The sequence below is a fragment of the Scyliorhinus torazame genome, chromosome 1 (genome assembly GCF_047496885.1).
Source record: "Scyliorhinus torazame isolate Kashiwa2021f chromosome 1, sScyTor2.1, whole genome shotgun sequence".
Lineage (NCBI taxonomy): Eukaryota > Metazoa > Chordata > Chondrichthyes > Carcharhiniformes > Scyliorhinidae > Scyliorhinus > Scyliorhinus torazame.
Window position 1 is genome coordinate 404,334,149 of NC_092707.1, and position 20,921 is coordinate 404,355,069.

Genomic DNA, 20,921 nt, shown 5'->3' on the forward strand with positions numbered 1-20,921 from the left:
CCTCCCACAGAGGGTGAGACCATCACATTCCCATTAAACTACACATATTCCCTTATGGCTCTCGAAACCCTCCCGCAAAATTCCATATTCGACAACAGCCCTACATCCAATCTCCACCCCGTGTGCTGAATCTGGCCCGCCTCCAACAACAGGTCTATCAGATACGGAGCATGTTCATAACCACAGCTGAATATTCCACCTTCTTCACCCCAGCGAGAAGAGTCCTACCCATAACGAAGTAATCGATCCTCGAGTACACCTTGTGCACTGGGGAGAAAAGACCGAAAACTCCTTACCCCCCCCCCCCCCCCCCCCCCGCCCCCCCAAGGTTAAACACACCGCCTCCGTCTCCTCCATGAACGCAAAAAGCAACTTCGCCATCCCAGAAGGGGCCCATGATTTCAGCTTCGGGTCCAATACACAGTTTAAATACCCCCCACAACCCCCCAGAATCAGTTGGTGATCCAGTACGACAGCCAACAGCCACCTTCTAAACATTACGTCATCCCAATTCAGAGCGTACCCATTTACTCAGACCACTGCCGTTCCCTCCAGTATGTCTGCAAACATCACATACCGGCCCCCCTGATCAGCCAGGACTTTCCCCGCCTGGAAGCGGACCCTCTTATTGATTAAAATTGCTATCCCCAGGCCTGGCTGTCAAAGCCTGAGTGAAAACCCTGTCTCACCCAGGCCTTCCGCAGCCATGTTCATGTTCACGTTGTCACGTTCTACAAGAGTAACTGCACCTTGGAAAGTATATCACGGCTGTGAAGTACTTTGGGATGGGCTGAGATGTTTTTTATTTGTTTATGGGATGTCGGCGTCGCGGGCTGGGCCGGTATTTATTGCCGATCCCTGAGGGCATTTAAGAGTCAACCACATTGCTAGGGGGCTGAAGTCACATGTGGGCCAGACCGGGTAAGGACAGCAGATTTCCTTCCCGATAGGACATTGAGCAATTGACAATAGTTTCATGGCCATCCTTAGACTTTTAAATCCAGATTTTTATTGAATTCCAACTTCACCATCTGCCACGGTGGGATTGGAACCCGGGTCCCCGGAGCGTTAGTAGTCTAGTGTCAATACCACTATGCCTCTGCTACCCCTTAGCGGCACAATATAGCGCAAGTCTTTCTTATCTCATTGAAGAGAAGTCTCACGATATTCTGGTTTCTGAGGTTTGGGTGGGTGGGAGTGACAGACTAGTCAAGCTGATTTCCATTTCTTTTAATAATCTTTTGGAATAATCTTTATTGTCGCAAGTAGTTTACATTAACACTGCAATTAAGTTACTGTGACAACCACATTCCGCCGCCTGTTCGGCTACACTGAGGGAGAATTCAGAATGTCCAATTCACCTAACAAGCACGTCTTTCAGGACTTGGAGCACCTGGAGGAAACCCACGCAGTACGGGGAGAACATGCAGACTCTGCAGACAGTGAACCAAGCCGGGAATCGACCTGGGACCTTGGCGCTGTGAAGCCTTAGTGCTAACCACTGTGCCACCGTGCTGCCCATTAATTTTAACAGATTGCAAAGGTGCCAGCTTCCACAGTGTGATCTATGAAATTAAAAATTAACCCACCCTGCAATCTCAACCTGTTTCTTTTTATTCGATGATGGGATGTGGGCATTGATGGCTGGGCCAACATTTGTTCCCTATCACCAATTGCCCTCAAACTGAGTGACTTACTAGGTCAGTTCAGAGGGCAATTGAGTCAACCACATTGCTGTGGGCCTGGAGTCACATGTGGACCAGGTAAGGATGGCACATTTCCTACATTTGTGAACCCAGATGGGTTTTTACAACAATCGACAATGATGGTTTAATTACATATTTAATTGCAGATTTTTATTGATTCGACCTTGGATCACCAGAGCATTATCCTGGGCCTCTGAATTACCAGTTCAATACCACCGTCTGTCACTGTATCTGACAAGCCAAGTAAACTCAAACAGACCTGCAGTCTGCCACTGAGTCCACAAACCTTCGAACCACTTATCAAGAAAGAGTAAGGTGATTATCAGCATACAGATCTGCAGGGCCCCAGTGGACATTCTTCTTAGACAGTCCCTCGGGATCCAAGATGACTTGCTTCCACTCCAGTCTGATGAGTTCTCAGATAGCTTTGCAGTCCAATGTCACAATTATATACTCCTACTGCCGCATTCAACACGCTCAAGTTCTGATACTTTACAGTCTTGTTTCCTGGTCCTCCCCCGATATCTTACCCACAAGCTCATTATTTAATCAGCACAGTAATGGTGCGATTTGACCACACATGGGACCTGTTGAGTCACGAGGGCAGAAATCCGCGATGCTGAGCAGATGCCATCCTCGAATCGAGGGACCGCCAATGATGAAGCGTATGGGATTATGGCTAGTACCTGGAGGTGGATAGAAAGCTGGTTAGCAAACAGGAATCAAAAAGTTGGAATAAATGGGTCTTTTTCCCCAGTGGCAGGCAATGACGAGTGGGGTACCGCAGGGATCTGTGCTGGGACCCCAACTGTTCACATTATATATTAATGATTTGGAATAGGTAACGAAATGCAGTATCTCCAAATTTGCAGATGATACAAAGTTGGGTGGGAGAGTGAACCATGCAGAGATTCTTCAGTGGGATTTGGACAGGCTGAGTGAGTGGGCACTTGTATGGCAGATGCAACAGGGGTAAATGTGGGTAAACGTGAGGTTATCCGCTTCGATAGCAAAAATAGGAAGGCAGATTATTATTTGAATAGGTGGAAATTGAGAGGTGGATAATCAGCGAGACCTTTGTGTCCTCGTGAATTGATGGGCCGAATGGCCTCCTTCTGCACCATAGAGATTCTATGGTTCCATAGTCGCTGAAAGTAAGCGTACAGGTACAGCAGGCAGCAAATAAGGAAAATGGTATTTGGCCTTCATAGCGAGAGGATTTGAGTTTAGGAAAAGAGATGTTTTACTGCGATTGTATAGGGTATTGGTGAGGCCACACCTGGAGTATTGTGAGCAGTTTTGGTGTCCTTATCTGAGGAAGGATGTTCTTGCTATGGAGGGAGAGCAGCAAAGGTTTACAAGGCTGATTTCTGGGATGGCGGGACTGTCATATGAGGAGAGACTAAATCGGTTAGGATTATATTCATTGGAGTTTAGAAGAGTGAGAGGGGATCTCGTAGAAACTTACAAATTTCCATCAGGATTAGACAGGGTAGATTCAGAAAGAATGTTCCAGATGGTGGGGGAGTCCAGAACTAGGGCTCATAGTTTGAGGATAAGGGGGAAACCTTTTAGGACTGAGGTGAGGAGAAATTTCTTCACCCAGAGAGTGGGGAATCTGTGGAATTCACTCCCACAGAAAGTAGTTGAGGCCAAAACGTTGTATAATTTCAAGAAGGAATTAGATATAGCTCTTGGGAGCTAAATGGATCAAGGGATATGGGGGGCAAGGTGGGATCAGGGTATTGAACTTGATGATCAGCCATTATCATAATGAATAGCGGAGCAGGCTCGCAAGGCCGAAGGGCCTCCTCCTGCTTCTATTTTCTACGTATGTTTCTGCGTATGACGACAATGCTATTTGACCAAGTGGTGAGCACATCTTCACATCACATCGAGCAGTAATCCCTGGACAAGAACTCACAGACCCTGGGACCGAGTCGAGGTTAAGCATGGATCACCCCTTAACCAAGAGTCGGCTTTAGCTCGGGAGATAAGAGCTTGGAGCTAAAGCAGGAGTTAACAGTCATTTGCACTTCTAGTGACATGATTAGATAGAAATGCTACACTGCCATTGTTCAGAAGAAATATCGGTCATCTCGAGTGGATGTAGAAGCTCCTACGACACCTTGTGGAAGTAGATCAGGGGAATTTTCCCCAATGTCCCTGCTCAATATTAGCAAACAAACACCTGCTTGTTATCTGTTGACGACATGGACTTTTTGCGGGATTGCACTGTGTAAACTTCCCATGTGTAAATTGGCTGTCATGGAACTATAGAATCTCTATGGTGCAGAAGGAAGCCATTCGGCCCATCAATCTGCACCCACCCATTGAAAGAGCTCTTTACCCAGGCCACTCCCCACCCTATCCTCATAACCCCACCTAACCTGCACATCTTTGGACACTAAGGGGCAATTTTATCACGGCCAATCCACCCAACCTGCACATCTTTGGACTGTGGGAGGAAACCGGAGCACCCGGAGGAAACTCACGCAGACACGGGGAGAACGTACAGACTCCACACAGACAGTGACCCAAGGCCACCCGGGTCCTTGGCGCTGTGAGGCAGCAGTGCTAACCACTGTGCTCCCTACCTTATACTGACAACAGTGACAACACTTCAAAAGTGCTTAATTGGTTGTGAAATACTCCATAAAAGATCTTTCCTTTTCCTGTTGGATGAGTTGCTTTTGGGGCACCAACAACAAATCTCTGAACTGAAATCTAGCATATCCTGATGTGGAAACACAATACTGAACCTTACACAGTAAAGGACGTCGCCAAAAGCTTTTCATTTATATAGCACCTTTCACCACCTCAGTATGTCGTCAAGTGCTTCACAGACAATGACAAACTTTTCAAATCCTCACTGTTGTGATGTATGGTCTTTGTTTCTGAGCCGTTTTCAGACACTTGGCTTGGTATCGTTCTTTGACAAATCAATAATCAGCCACGTACAGTCAGAGCTCCATGCTTTCCACATGTGCTCAGTAATTGTTTAAAGCAGTCACCGGGCGGTGAGGAAACATCCACACAGCTGGCCACACGGACGTTACCCTCAGCACCCAACATCACTGGAGTCTGATATTTCCTTAATGGCTTCAGTATCCTGAGGGGCTCACATTACCTTCAGTGAATTTAGGTCTCAACAATAACTTGCATTCATATCGCACCTTTAACATAGGAAACCATCCCAAGACACTTTGCACGAGTGTCATTGTAGAATAATTCAATTAGAGAGGTTTAAGTGACAAAATACAAATTTCTTTACCCGTCAGTCTGGCCTCAATAAAAGTCGAGATGGATTTGCAGGTACAGCATTAGTTATTTTATTTGGCTTGCAAGCCTGATTCATTTCACAGAAGCATAGGACACATCCAGTCTCCTACACCCCAGAAAGCGAATGAACAAAGAGACAAAGGGATTTCTGCAAATCAATTCAAATGGTATCAAGTTTCACATACACGATTCCCATAGGTCATCCTATACCCCTCCTGACCTGGTCATACATTCTGATTGGCTCACTTCTCATCCCTTCCTCCGGCCCCCTTATTACCCAGCATCCTTTTCTCCTCCTTTGGTGGACACACCTCCTCCTTGCTTTGCCATGCGGTCTGAAATCCTTTGTCTGTGAACTCACCAGGATGAGACTATCTCTACATTACAGTAACTAATATCTCTAAAGTAACTATTTTATATCACATTCGTCATAAGGATGGACTTCTAGAGCTTGGGGCCCAAAGACATGACCACTAATGGTGGAGCGATTATCACAGAATGATAGAATTTACAGTGCAGAAGGAGACCATTCGGCCCATCGAGTCTGCACTGGCCCTTGGAAAGAGAACCTTACTTAAACCCACACCTCCACCCTAATCCTGTAACCCCACCTAACCTTTTGGACACTAAGGGGCAATTTAGCACGGCCAATCCACCTAACCTGCACATCTTTGGACTGTGGGATGAAACCGGAGCACCCGGAGGAAACCCACGCAGACACGGGGAGAAAGTGCAGACTCCGCACAGACAGTGATCCAAGCTGGGAATCGGACATGGGACCCTAGAGCTGTGAAGCAACAGTGCTAACCCACTGTGCTACCGTGCCGCCCACTTTTGTTTTCTCAGATTGCCTCATTGTATGAATCCGCTGAGATGTCCTCCCGCAGTACGGCTATAATATTCTCCTTAACCAGTAATAGATTTCGCTATACGATCGCTCTCCTGCATTTTGCCCTCCCCTGCTGAGAAACTGAGCCAGTTGTGGTGCCACTGTTCTGGCTGCTGTTGTTTTCCCCTGATAGGCTATCCCCCCGACCAGTATCCAAAAAGTATACCTGTTAGAGAGGGGGACAGCCACAGGGGATTCCTGCGCTGACTGCCTGCCCTTTCTAGTGGTCCCCCATCTGTCTGCCTGCACCTTGGGTGTGACCATATCTCCAGAACTCCTATCGATTATGCTTTCCGCCACCTGCATGCTCCTAAGTGCATCCAACTGCTGCTCCAACCGAACCAGGCAGCCTGTGAGGAGCTGCAATTGGTTACACTTGCTGCAGACGTAGTTGACCGGAACGCTGGAAGCGTCATGGACCTACCACATCCAGGGGTCAGCACTGGAGGAGCTCAGATTTCACAGAGGTGTGTGTGGCTGGAGGAGATTACAGAGTCAGTGAATGGCACGATGACGGTGGGGTTTGTAAACAGGAATTCAAATTTTTTAATTGATGCATTGTCAGGTGGGGAGACGATGTAGATCAGTGAGCACAGGGATGATGGGTGAGTGGCAATGAGGATATAGAAAGCAGAGTTTTGGATGAGCTCAACATGGGAGGCAGGCCAAGAGAAAGTTAGAATATTCGAGACTGGCAAATAATAAAAATGTGTCAGGAAAATACATTCTCTCTTTTCTTTTCAACATTTATTTATGAATTCTCAGGTTGCTGACAAGGCCAGCATTTATTATGTAGCCCTTGTTGTCCTTGAGAAGGTGATGGTGAGCTGAATCTTTGAGCCGTTGGGTGGTGAAAATACAAACAACATTGCTGTTGGACGAGGAATTCCGGAGTGAATCTGGGAAGCGGGCCAGGGGAGAGAGTTGGAAGAGTTGAGTGCGGAGCTGACAAAGGCATGGATCACTGCAGGCTGCAAGTGAACGGGATACCTTTTTGTTGAGCTGTAGAGAGTTCCCGCTTTGAGTCCTCACTGACGTGTTTGCTCACTCTGCTGGTGGCCGAGTGTGTGCTTTTCCAATAACTCGAGGAGAGACTCCGTGTCTGCCAGGCCCTTCAGCTCCTCGACCATCTCGTCCAGGAGCTCCTCGCCCATCATGAAACTCCGCAGGTCATAAAGCGATTTTCCGATCCGATGATCCGTGACCCTGTCCTGCGGAAAATTGTACGTGCGGATTTTCTCCGACCTCCCCTTGGTCCCAATCTGGGGAAAGAATTGGAGAAGTAACGTTGGCGGATAACTCGCAACCTCTCGGCGGACTGAAACAATTTCCTCTCTGAGGGCGGCCCGAGAAAGGAGCCAACGAGCTTAAAATGAGGACGGGTCAGGCTGACGGCAGGTAGCATTTGACACAAATGGCAGTGGAAATCTGGAGCTCTCGCCCCAGTAAGAAACTGTTAAAACTGGGGGTAGGGGTGAGGGGAGGAGGGGGGTGAGGGGAGCAGGTGGGGTGTGGGGAGGTTGGGGGTGAGGGGAGGAGGGGGGTGAGGGGAAGAGGCGGGGTTAGGGGAGGAGGGGTGTGAGGGGAGGAGGGGGTGAGGGGAGGAGGGGGGTGAGGGGAGGAGGCGGGGTGAGGGGAGGAGGCGGGGTGAGGGGAGGAGGCGGGGTGAGGGGAGGAGAGGGGGTGAGGGGAGGAGGGGGGTGAGGGGAGGAGGGGGGTGAGGGAGGAGGGGGGTGAGGGGAGGAGGGGGGTGAGGGGAGGAGGGGGGTGAGGGGAGGAGGGGAATGAGGGGAGGAGGGGGGTGAGGGGAGGAGGGGGGGTGAGGGGAGGAGGGGGGGTTGAGCGGAGGATGGGGGTGAGGGGAGGAGGTGGGTGAGGGGAGGAGGGGGGTGAGGGGAGGAGGGGGGTGAGGGGAGGAGGGGGGTGAGGGGAGGAGGGGGGTGAGCGGAGGATGGGGGTGAGGGGAGGAGGGGGGGTTGAGGGGAGGAGGGGGGTGAGTGGAGGAGGCGGGGTGAGTGGAGGAGGCGGGGTTAGGGGAGGAGGGGGGTGAGGGGGGAGGGTGAGGGGAGGAGGGGGGTGAGGTGAGGAGGGGGGTGAGGGGAGGAGGGGGGGATGAGGGGAGGAGGGGGGTGAGGGGAGGAGGGAGGGAGGAGTTGAACATTTCCCAAATGAGTGACAGAGTTTTGTTAGCGAGGGCATTCGAGGGTACAGAACCAAGATGGAGTAAATGGAGTGAGGTTATAGATTAGCCCTTATCGAATTGAATGTCAGAACATGCTCAACGTGCCTCTTCCTATTCTTTTTTTCTAAAATAGAATCATAGAATCGCTTCTATGCAGGAGGCCATTCGGCCCCTCGAGTCTGCACCGACCCTGCCCTTATTGGCGTAAGCTAAGCTGGATACTAAGGGGTAATTCACCTAACAGCACATCTTTGGACTGTGGGAGGAAACCGGAGCACCCGGAGGAAACCCACGCACACACGGGGAGAACGTGCAGACTCCGCACAGACAGTGACCCAAGGCAGGATTTGAACCCGGGCCCTTGGCCTGAGGCAGTAGTGCTGACCACTGTGCCCCAATACTTTGTCACAATACCGTGGGCAGCACGGTAGCATTGTGGATAACACAATTGCTTCAGAGCTCCAGGGTCCCAGGTTCGATTCCGACTTGGGTCACTGCCTGTGCGGAGTCTGCACATCCTCCCCGTTGCTGCGTGGGTTTCCTCCGGGTGCTCCGGTTTCCTCCCACAGTCCAAAGATGTGCAGGTTAGGTGGATTGGCCATGATAAATTGCCTTTCGTGTCCAAAATTGCCCTTAGTGTTGGTTGGGGTTACTGGGTTATGGGGATAGGGTGGAGGTGTTGACCTTGGGTCGGGTGCTCTTTCCAAGAGTCGGTGCAGACTCGATGGGCCGAATGGCCTCCTTCTGCACTGTAAATTCTATGATAATCTATGACAATACTTCCAGGGTAAATGTCTCCCCTTATCGACTAATTTCATCACTCAACTGCCATTAGAACTGTATGGGGGCACATAACCACCATTAGAACTCCGACCTCCCCTTGGTCCCAATCTGGGGAAAGAATTGGAGAAGTAATGTTGGCGGAGAACTTGCAACCTCTCGGCGGACTGAAACGATTTCCTCTCTGAGGGCGGCCAGAGAAAGGTGCCATCTAACCTTTAATTCCCCAACTGATTATAAACCTCGAAAATGTTGACGGACCTGGCTCCTGCAGCTTCCTGGAGTGATGGATTCCAAAGATTCACCACTCTGAGAGGAAAATCTTCCTCAAATCTGTCTTAAATCATCTCCCCGTGATTCTGTCCTCTGGTCCTGCACTCTCCCATGAGTGAGCACGCCCTCCCAACATTTACCCTGTCTGATCCCCGAAGAATCTTATATGTTTCAATCATATCACCTCTCATCCTTCTGAACTCAAGGGGAATAGACCCAGCCTGTCCAATCTTTCCTGATGTGGCAGTCCCTCCAGTTCGGGGATCATCCGAGTAAACCTCCTCTGTACTGCCTCCAATGATAATACACCTTTCCTTAAATAAGGGGAACAAAACTATACCCAGGATTCTAAATGTGGCCTCACGGGTAGAATAGAATAGAATTCACAGTGCAGAAGGAGGCCATTTGGCCTATTGAGACTGCACCGGCCCTTAGAAAGAGCACCCCACTTAAGCCCACACCTCCGCCCCTACCCGTAACCCAGCAACCCCACCCAACCCCTTTGGACACTAAGGGCAATTTAGAATGGTCAATCCATCTAACCTGCACGTCTTTGTACCTTGTCCAGTTGCAGCGAAACCTCTTTACGTTCATATTGCAGCCCCCTTGAAATAAAAGCCAGCGTTCCATTCGCCTTCTCTATTACCTTCTGCACCTGGAATCACGCTTTCTGGGTTCATGAATAAGGACCCACAAGTCCCTTTGTGTGCTACAGCTTTCTGCAGTCTCGCTCCATTTAAATCATACTCCGTCTTCTCATTTCTTCTTCCAAAATTAACAATCTCACATTTCTGCACATTGAATTCCATTTGCCAATTGTCGGCCCACTCGCCCGACTTGTCAAAAATTCTCTGTAAGCTATTTGTAGTCTCCTTGCAACCTGCCTTCCCTCTCACTTGTGCATCATCGACACACTGTACACACTGTTCCTTCCTCCAAATCATTGATATATACTGTGAAGAGCTGCGTTGTTAGCACCGATCCCTGTAACTAAAAATGTCGCCACAGTCCCAGAGGCTGCTCTTTCCCTTTGAGAGCTGACTGGTGGTGATTTAACCCGAGGGTCACCACACCTCAGGCGAGTGACGAGGTTGAGAAGGCGGGGCCTTTGTGAATAACCTCAGCTGGAATGGGAATTGAAGCTTCCTTGTTGGCGTTGCTCCGCTCCATGAACCAGCTGTCCAGCCAACTGAGTTAATCGACCCCGATCCCTCCAGCACTCCCGTGGTTACTACCCTCCAGGTACCCTTACCACTACTTGCTGCCGGTAGTGAACCAATCCTCTATCCATGCCAGAATCTTACCTCTAACGCGAGCTTGCGTTGTAGCCTTGTGTGTGGCACATTGTCAAATGCCTTTTGAAAATCCAAATATACAACGTCGGCTAGTTCTCCTCTCTCTACTCAGGCTGATACCTCTTCAAAGAATTCTAATCAATACATCAGGCATGATTTCCCCTTCAAGAAACAATGCCGACTCTGCTTAATCCAATTATGACTTTCCAAATGCACTGCTATTCTCTCCTTAATAATCGATGCCAATAACAGAAGTTAGACTAACTGGTTTGTAGTTTCCTGCGTTTTGGCTCCTTCCCTTTTAGAACAAGGGTACCGCATTGACAGTTCTCCAATCTTTTGGCACAGTTTCCAAATCCAAGGGGCAGGATTCTCCGAGCCTCCGTGACAAAATCGGGTTTGGCGCGGGGGCGGAGAATGGGCATTCACGCGGGAATCTCCGGTCCCCGGGGAATCGCTCGCGAATCGCGCGCGCGGTCTACTCAGCGCGGGCCCCATTGACAGATGCCCCCCACCCCGCGATTCACCGAGGGTAACTGGCCGAGTTCCCGAAGGCGTGGTTCTAACCACCTATCGGCCGTCGGGAACCTCGGGTGGCGGCTGCGGACTCTGTCCGCGGCCGCCCTGGTGGGGGGCGGGGTATCCTTCACTGGGGGGGGGGGCACATGGACGGCCAGGCAAGCGTTCGGGCGGCACCGATCAACAGGCGCAGGCGCACGTGATCTCGGGGGCACCTACTTCTTCCATCCCGGTTCCCAGTGAGAGTCTGCCATGTCGACATTGCGCATGCCCGGACTCCCGAACCGGAAGTGCAGGGCCCCGTATCCGCAGCCAGAGCCGCGGGAAGCATTCCGGGTCCCTACTAACCCCCTGCAGGTCGGAGGAGCACTCATGACATTCTTAAGGAAAGTCCAGAGTGAAACACCAGCGTTTTGACGCTGGAGTGGGGTCGTAGCCCAATTTTTGGAGAATCCAGCCCAAGGATCTTTTGGACAATATATCGACAATCTCTGTAGTTCCCTCCGATAAGATCCTGGGATGCAAATCATCAGATCCAGCCTTTAACCACATTAGTTTGCCTAAAACAAATTCTCTGGTGATAGTGACTGTATTGAATTCCTCCCCCTCTTGGATAAGGAGTGTAAACCGATTTATACTTTAACAAGGTTACCAGCTGTAATTCAGTGAGGGGTACCCTTATCCTAGGAGTCATAAGGTTGAACATTCGCAATCATGTTTTTAAGAAACACCTGCCCTGGAGCACCCAGGGGTGTTGCACTGTCAGATACGAGACATTAAACTGCGGCTCCAACTCTGCCTCCTCGAGGGGACATAAAAGGTCCTCTAGCATTATGTGAAGAGCAGGGTCGGTCTCTGTAGTGTTGTGCCTATATTTCTCCCTCAATCAACACCATTAATTCAGCAGGTCTGGCAAACATGGAGATAGAATCAGAGTTCATGTTTCAGGTCGATGACCTTTCATCAGAACTGGACGGTTTTAGATCTGCTCAGCCTTTGAGGAAATTCAGTGTCAGGGATAGATCAATAAGGGGAGATTTGTGATAAAGAATGGATAAATAACAAGAGGACTAATGAGAAAAGTACTTAGATACAGATAAGGAAAATACGAGGGACATTGTGGAGCGAGAATAATTGAAGGGCTCTTTCAAGAGATGGCAGAGGCACGATTAACTTTTAAAACCGCCTCCTCATACATTGAGATTTTCAAACAGGTGATCTGATTATTTAAACAAGCAAGATTCTGCAGATAAACGCAAAATACCGCGAATGCTGCAAACAGAAAATAAAAACAGAAAATGCTGGATAAACTCAGCAGGTCCGACAGCATCTGTGGAGAGAGACACAGAGTTAACGTGTCGAGCCCACATGACCTTCCTGCAGATGCTGGAAATCTGAAGTAAAAAGAGAAAACTCTGGAAATATTCTTGGATGTTGTTTGGTACAGTGTGTCAGGGCAGCACGGTGGCGCAGTGGTTAGCATTGCTGCCTCACGGCGCCGAGGTCCCAGGTTCGATCCCGGCTCTGGGTCACTGTCCGTGTGGAGTTTGCACGTTCTCTCTGTGTTTGCGTGGGTTCCGCCCCCACAACTCAAAGATGTGCAGGGTAGGTGGATTGGCCACGTTAAATTGCCCCTTAACTGGAAAAAATGAATTGGGTACTCTAAATTTTTTTTTAAAGTAGTGTGTCAAATTTGACTGTCCGAAAATGGGAAACTTTTAAAAAAACTTCCTGGACAAGTCAGCTAGGAGTTGCATTTTCACAGTGTAGGCTCTAAACTTCAGCTTCGTCACTTTGCACACTGCTCTCCCCCATACTCAAAGCGACCCGTAACCCCACCGGACACAGCTTGACCTCCCCGAACTGCCCGACCCGAAATCTGGCAATATCTCCGACAGAACGTCCGACTGAAACGTTGCTGGATTTGAGGCACAAACCTGTATTACACCAGTGACTATTCTTCAGAGGTACTTCTCTGGCTGTAAAGCACTTTGTGACATCCTGAGGTCATAAATGGTACAATAGAAATATAGATCATTCCTTTCTACTTACCCAGCCCCAACACAATTTATCAATTTAACGGGCTTTGCGGCCCAGTTTTGGGCTATGACGAGGGAAATGTTTTATAGAATCATTGAATTTACAGAGCAGGAGGCCATTTGGCCCATCGAGTCTGCAGCGGTTCTTGGAAAAGAGCACCCTACTTAAGCCCACGCCTCCACCTTATCCCCTAAACCCAGTGATCCGACTTAACCTAAGGGCCATTTAGCATGGCCAATCCACCTAGTCTGCACATCTTTGGACTGGGGTAGGAAACCGGAGCACCCGGAGGAAACTCACGCAGACACGGGGAGAACGTGCAGTCTCCGCACAGGCAGTGACCTAAGCCGGGAATCGAACCTGAGACCCTGGAACTGTGAAGCAGCAGTGCTAACCACTGTGCTCCCGTGCCGCCCGTGAATGGTCAGAACTGGGGGACCATAAATGTAAGCCAGGCGCTAATAAATCCAACAGCAACAGGGAATTCAGGAGAAACGTCATTAACCCAGAGAGTGGTGAGAATGTGGAACTCGTTACACATGGACGTGCTGGAGGTGAATGGTATAGATACATTTTAGAGGAAACTGGACAAACACAAGAGAGAGAAAGGGATTGAAGGACAGGCTGACAGGATGAAGGTGAGAACCCACCTCCTGACTCCCCAAAGCCTGTGCACCATCTACAAGGCACATGCCAGGGGAGTGCACTTGCCTGGACGAGTGCAGCTCCAACAACACTCAAGACACCCAGGACAAAGCAGCCCCACTTTATTGTTATCTATTCATTGTGGCTAGCGCCTGGCTTACATTTATGGTCCCCCAGTTCTGACCATTCACGGGCGGCACGGGAGCACAGTGGTTAGCACTGCTGCTTCACAGTTCCAGGGTCCCAGGTTCAATTCCCAGTTTGGGTCACTGCCTGTGCGGAGTCTGCACATCCTCCCCGTTGCTGCGTGGGTTTCCTCCGGGTGTTCCGGTTTCCTCCCACAGCCCAAAGATGTGCAGGTTAGGTGGATTGGCCGTGATAAATTGCCCTTAGTGTCCAAAATTGCCCTTAGTGTTGGGTGGGGTTACTGGGTTATGGGGAGAGGGTGGAGGTGTTGACCTTGGGTAGGGTGCTCTTTCCAAGAGCTGGTACAGACTCAATGGCCGAATGGCCTCCTTCTGCACTGTAAAAAAAAATTCTATGAAATGACCAGGTCATTGACCTGGATCTGGAGATGTAAATGGGAAAAACAGTCCACAGAAAGATGTGGGAAGGTGTCACCTGTTTCAGCGATGCTTGCTGAGCGATGAATTGGCCAGGACACCAGGGAGGACTCTCCTGCTACGGAGGACAGAAAACTGGAAAGTAAAAGCACCGAAGGATCCCAGTGATTCCTGCATGAGTGAAGAGGAGGACCAGGATTGGACTTGCCTGTGGTTCCTCCCGAGTCAAACTGCCCAATACTCACTTGTCCGAGCACTCACCCAGAGACTGGGCCTACTGGACAATGTGGCTGGCTGCTGAGGAAGTGGAACCAGCAGTACAAAAGCAGAGAAGAACGCGGGGGAGCTGAAAGCAACGCACGGGTACCTGAATCTTTCGAGCACAATGTCGCTTGTTAGTCTGTTCCTCTAGCTTCATGCTGTAAAGTTTAGCTCGCAGCATCTGCATTGCCTTCTCTCGGTTCTTCAGCTGTGACCTTTCCTGTTGGCATTCGGCCACCACACCTACCGAGAAACAGTGTGAACCAGGTTAAAATGAAAGAACTTGCACTTTTTAATTCTTACATGGAATGTGGGTGTCGCTGGCAAGGACACATTTGGTGATAATTGCCCTTGAACTGATCGACTTACTGGGCTATTTTAGAGGGCAGTTAAGAGTCAAGCACATAACTAAGAAAAATATGAAGTCGGATCAGGAGTAGGCCACTCGGCCCCTCGAGCCTGTTCTGCCATTCAATAAGATCATGGCTGATCTGATTGTAATCTTAACCCCACATTCCTGCCTATCACCGATAACCTTTCACCTTTTGAGGAAGTGGGTTCCAGAGACTCACGACCCTCAGAAAAAATCTCCGTCTTAAATGGGTGACCGATGTTACCACTCCCTTTGCCGGGACATGGAGTCACGTGTAGGACAGACCAGGTAAGGATGGCAGCTTTCCTTCTCCAAAGGGCAGTAGCAAACCAGGTAGGTTTTTACAACATTCAATGATAGTTGGCATGGTTTCCATTACGGAGTCCAGCTTTATATTCCAGATTTAAATACCTGCGCCCCCAAAAAAGCCTAAGAAAAAGACGCAGCAGAAACAACAACAATAGTCTCTTCTACCGTGGGCAGCACGGTAGCACAAGTGGCTAGCAATGTTGCTTCACAGCTTCAGGGTCCCAGGTTCGATTCCCGGCTTGGGTCACTGTCTGTGCGGAGTCTGTACATTCTCCCCGTGTGTGCGTGGGTTTCCTCCGGGCACTCCGGTTTCCTCCCACAGTCCAAAGATGTGCAGGTGAGGTGGATTGGCCACGCTAAATTACCCTTAGTGTCCAAAAAGGTTAGGTGGGTTTACTGGGTTACAGGGACAGGGTGGAGATGTGGGCTTAAGTAGGGTGCTCTTTCGAAGGGCCGGTGCAGACTCGGTGGGCCAAATGGCCTCCTTCTGCAGTGTAAATTCTATGATCCTGTGATTCTCCCTCCGTGTCACAGCCAGGATCTCCCAGTAAGTGGCAGTGAAAGTGGACTGACTGTACAACAGGTGTACTGCTGCTGGAGAGTAAGGACTGTCGATACCTGTTGGGATGTGCAGCATGCGAACAGCGCTGTCTGTCGTGTTCACGTGCTGACCCCCAGCTCCACTCGCACGTTTCGTCTCTATTCGCAGGTCTTTGGGGTTGATGGTCATCTCAATCTGATTGGAGGAATATCAAGGTAATGTCATTTAATCAAACTACAGAGACCACGTGTCAGTGTCCACTAGCCCCAGGCTGCTGAATTCCAGCCTCTTGCTCATCCCTGTATTGCGCTATCGTCTCTCTCTCTCTTTGCAAGCCTCACCTTAAAATCCACCTGTAGCCACTTTATTGCCTGGCCTCAGAAGGTGGTGACTGAGCAACCTAACTGGCCACTTCTGAGAACATCAGAGTCAAACTTGTTGGTACAGGACAGAGGTCACAAACATGCTCGAACAGGTAAATATTACCACTTGGTATCTTGCAACATATTTTGCAACACAGGGGCTGGTTTAGCACACTGGGCTAAATAGCTGGCTTTTATAGCAGACCAAGGCAGGCCAGCAACACGGTCAATTCCCGTACCAGCCTCCCCGAACAGGCGCCGGAATGTGGCAACTAGGGGCTCTTCACAGTAATTTCATTGAAGCCTACTTGCGACAATGAGCGATTTTCATTTCATTTCATATTTACTGGCATATCAAGATTTTTTTAAGCAGAATTCAAATTCTCCTTTTTTTATAAATATAAAATTAGAGTACTCAATTCTTTTTTCCCAATTAAGGGGCAATTTAGCGTGTCCAATCCACCGACACCTTTGGGTTATGGAGGTGAGAGCCACAGACACAAGGAGAACGCGCAAACTGCATGCGGACAGTGACCCAGGGCCGGGATCGAACCCAGGTCCTCGCTACCATGAGGCAGCAGACCTAGCCACTGCGCCACCGTGCCGCCCCAGAATTAAAATTCTCAAACAGTCCTAAGATTTTAACTCAACTCACTAGCCCAGTAATAGAACCACTACACTACTGTGCCTCACAGGGGAGCATGTTCCAGATTTTCACTGTGTTTGATCGGGACAGTGTAGAGGGAGCTTTGCTTTGTATCTAACCCCATGCTGTACCTGTCCTGGGAGTGTTTGATGGGAACAGTGCGGAGGGAGCTTTACTCTGTATCTAACCCCATGCTGTACCTGTCCTGGGAGTGTTTGATGGGAACAGTGTAGAGGGAGCTTTACTCTGTATCTAACCCCGTGCTGTACCTGTCCTGGGTGTGTTTGATGGGGATAGTGTAGAGGGAGCTTTACTCTGTATCTAACCCCGTGCTGTACCTGTCCTGGTAGTGTTTGATGGGGACAGTGCAGAGGAAGCTTTACTCTGTATCTAACCCCATGCTGTACCTGTCCTGGGAGTGTTTGATGGGGAGAGTGTAGCGGGAGCTTTATTTTGTATCTAATCCCGTGCTATAGCTGTCCTGGGAGTGTTTTATGGGAATGGTGTAGAGAGAGCTTTACTCTGTATCTAATCCTGTGCTGTATCTGCCCAGGGAGTGTTTGATGAGGACAGTGTAGAGGGAGTTTTACTCAGTATCTAACCCCGTGCTGTACCTGTCCTGGGTGTGTTTGATGGGGACAGTGTAGAGGGAGTTTTACTCTGTATTTAACCCCGTGCTGTACCTGTCCTGGGTGTGTTTGATGGGGACAGTGTAGAGGGAGCTTTACTCTGTGTCTAGCCCTTCCAGATCTTTGAGCAGCTCTGATTCATAGAGTAAAACAGAAAATACTGAAACATCCTGAACTTTTGGCAGCATCTGTGGCGAGCAAAACAGAGTTAACATCTCAGGCTGTTAGCTCTCATCAGATCTGGTCTTTTCTGTATCCTGGTTTTAATAATTTCAGCATCAGTGACTGTGCCGCTAATTGCCCTGTACTTTGCAATTCCCTCCCTCAACCTCTCGGCCTCTCTCTCACCCCATTTAAGTCGCTTCTTAAAAGCTTTGGCCAGGCTTTTGGCACCTGGCACTTGGATTGGCTCTAATTGATGAGAGCAGTGTGGGTACCTCAGTCGGCTGTGGCAATATGGCCACAGTCATGGTGCTGGTGTGAGTCCTGCCTTGTTTTTCGGTTTTAGGAACCCGTTGAACTCTGTGGACTCCCCGCTCGTACTTCATGTGTTTGAAGGACTCTGGGCCCCTCACACTGGCTGTTGCGTGTCGCAGACCCCCTGTGGAGCAAAGACCACCATTAATACCAGCTTAAAGAAACAGTTAAAATCTGCATTGAAATTTCTCATCTTTGCCTTCAAATCCTTCCATGGTCTCCCCCTTTCTTATCATTTTCAGCAGCCCCACAATCTTCCAAGATATCTCCGTCCCTCCAATTCTGGCCTCCTGCACTTCCCAAGTTTTGATCATGCCCCCATCAGCGGCCATTCCCTCAGCTGCCTGGGCCAAGCTCTGGAATTCCCTCCCGCTTTGCTATGAACAAAGAACAGTACAGCACAGGAACAGGCCCTTCGGCCCTCCAAGCCCGTGCCGACCATGCTGCCTGACTAAACTACAATCTTCTACACTTCCTGGGTCTGTATCCCTCTATTCCCATCCTATTCATGTATTTGTCAAGATGCCCCTTAAACATCACTATCGCCCCTGCTTCCACCACCTACTCCGGTAGCGAGTTCCAGGCACCCACTACCCTCTGTGTAAAAAACTTGCCTCGTACATCTACTCTAAACCTTGCCCCTCTCGCCTTAAACCTATGCCCCCTAGTAATTGACCCCTCTACCCTGGGGAAAAGCCTCTGACTATCCACTCTGTCTATGCCCCTCATAATTCTGTGGACCTCTGACAGGTCACCCCTCAACCTCCATCGTTCCAGTGAGAACAAATCGAGTTCATTCAACCTCTCATCATAGCTCATGCCCTCCACACCAGGCAACATCCTGGTAAATCTCTTCTGCACCCTCTCTAAAGCCTCCACATCTTTCTGGTAGTGTGGCGACAAGAATTGAACACAATACTCCAAATGTGGCCTAACTAAGGTTCGATACAGCTGCAAAATGACTTGACAATTTTTATACTCAATGCCCCGGCCAATGAAGGCAAGCATGCCGTATGCCTTCTTGACTACCTTCTCCACCTGTGTTGCCCCTTTCAGTGACCTGTGGACCTGTACACCTAGATCTCTTTGACTGTCAATACTCTTGAGGGTTCTATCCTCTGTGAAACCTGACCCTGTGACCAAGCTTTTAATCACCTCGCTAAATATCTCTTACCATAATTCAATGAAAATTTTGCTTTGTAACATTCCTGTATTTCACCTTTTTATTAGGTTAAGGCCTCTACATAAGGGGAGACCATAAGACACAGGAGGAGAATTAGGCCACTCGGCCCATATAGTCTGCTCCGCCCTCAATCATGGCTGATATATCTCTAATCCCCCTTCTCCCCAAAACCCCTTATTAATCAAGAACCTATCTATCTCTGTTTTAAAGACATTCAGTGATTTGGTCTCCACAGCCTTCTGCGGCAAAGAGTTCCACAGATTCACCACCTTCTGGTTGAAACAATTCCTCCTCATCTCTGTTTTAAAGGATCGTCCCTTTAGTCTGAGAGTGTGTCCTCTGCTTCTAGTTTTTCCTGCAAGTGGAAACATCTCCACGTCCACTCTATCCAGGCCTCACAGTATCCTGTACGTTTAAATAAGATCCCCCCCTCATCCTTCTAAACTCCAACGAGTACAGACCCAGAGTCCTCAACTGTTCCTCATACGACAAGCTCTTCATTCTAGGAACCATTCTTGTGAACTTCCTTGGGACCCTTTCCAAGGCCAGCACATCCTTCCTTAGATATGGGGCCCAAAACTGCTCACAATACTCCAAATGGGGTCTGACCAGATCCTTATACAGTCTCAGAAGTACATCCCTGGTCTTGTATTCTAGCCCTCTCGACATAAATGCTAACATTGCTTTGCCTTTCTATATGCCGTTTGAACCTGCATGTTAGCCTTAAGAGAATCTTGAACTAGGACTCCTAAGTCCCTTTGTGCCTCTGATTTCTGAAGCCTTTTCCCATCCTGAAAATAGTCTATGCCTCCATTTCTTCTTCCAAAGCGAATAACCTCTCACTTTTCCACATCGTATTCCACTTCGTTGCCCACTCTCCTAGCCTGTCCAAGTCCTTCTGCAGCCCCCCCTGCTTCCTCAATACGACCTGTCCCTCTACAGATCTTTGTATCATCTGCAAACTTAGCAACAGTGCCTTCAGGTCCTTCTTCCAGATCATTAATGTATATTGTGAAAAGTTGTGATCCCAGCACAGACCCCTGAGGCACACCACTAGTCACCGGCTGCCAACCTGAAAAATACCTCTATCCCCACTCTCTGCCTTCTGCCAGTCAGCCAATCCTCTATCCATGCCAGGATCTGACCCTTAACACCATGGGCTTTTAACATATTTAACAATCTCCTATGTGGCACCTTGTCAAGATTTCTGGAAATCTAAATAAATCACGTCTACAGGTTCTCCTTTGTCTTACTCCCTTGTTACCTCCTCAAAGAACTCATGACAGATGTGTCAGACATGACCCTTTGAACAAAGAACAAAGAAATGTACCGCACAGGAACAGGCCCTTCGGCCCTCCAAGCCCGTGCCGACCATGCTGCCCGACTAAACTACAATCTTCTGCACTTCCTGGGTCCGTATCCCTCTATTCCCATCCTATTCATGTATTTGTCACGATGTCCCTTAAATGTCACTATCGTCCCTGCTTCCACCACCTCCTCCGGTAGCGGGTTCCAGGCACCCACTACCTTCTGTGTAAAAAAACTTGCCTCGTACATCTACTCTTTGACAAAGCCGTGCTGACTCAGTCCTATTTTACCATGCACTTCCAAGTACTCCGCGATCTCATCTTTAATAATGGACTCTAAAATCTTACCAATGACCGAAGTCAGGCTAGCCGGCCTATAATTTCCCGTCTTCTGCCTCGCTCCCGTCTTAAACAGTGGTGTTACATTAACCACTTTCCAGTCCTCTGGGACCCTTCCTGCTTCCAGTGATTCCTGAAAGATCACCACCAATGCCTCCACAATCTCCTCAGCTATCTCCTTTAGAACCCTGGGGCATTGTCCATCAGTCTGGGTGATTTATCCATCTTCAAGCCTTCCAGTTTCCCCAGAACCTTCTCCTTTGTGCCAGCCACTACACTCACCTGTGCCCCCTGACTCTCTTGAGGTTCTATGGGTTGTA

At 49.2% G+C, this 20,921-nt stretch overlaps 1 protein-coding gene across 3 annotated transcripts in view; it reads right to left on the minus strand.

Annotated features, from left to right (window-relative positions):
• Positions 1-1,194: 1,194 nt before the first annotated feature.
• The window catches only part of mtrf1l (mitochondrial translational release factor 1-like), a 30,398-nt gene continuing 10,671 nt past the window's right edge, over positions 1,195-20,921 (minus strand). The window contains exons 5-9 of one of the 3 annotated variants that reach the window (XM_072514120.1): positions 17,733-17,896; positions 15,736-15,853; positions 14,542-14,678; positions 6,868-7,139; positions 1,207-2,392 (exon numbers count right to left, since the gene is read on the minus strand). In XM_072514120.1, the coding sequence (XP_072370221.1) occupies positions 6,906-7,139; positions 14,542-14,678; positions 15,736-15,853; positions 17,733-17,896 (653 nt within the window). In that variant the 3' untranslated portion in view covers positions 1,207-2,392; positions 6,868-6,905. Of the gene's footprint in view, positions 2,393-5,014; positions 7,140-14,541; positions 14,679-15,735; positions 15,854-17,732; positions 17,897-20,921 lie in introns of those variants that run through there. The other 2 variants (XM_072514129.1, XM_072514110.1) reach the window with 2 other exon arrangements.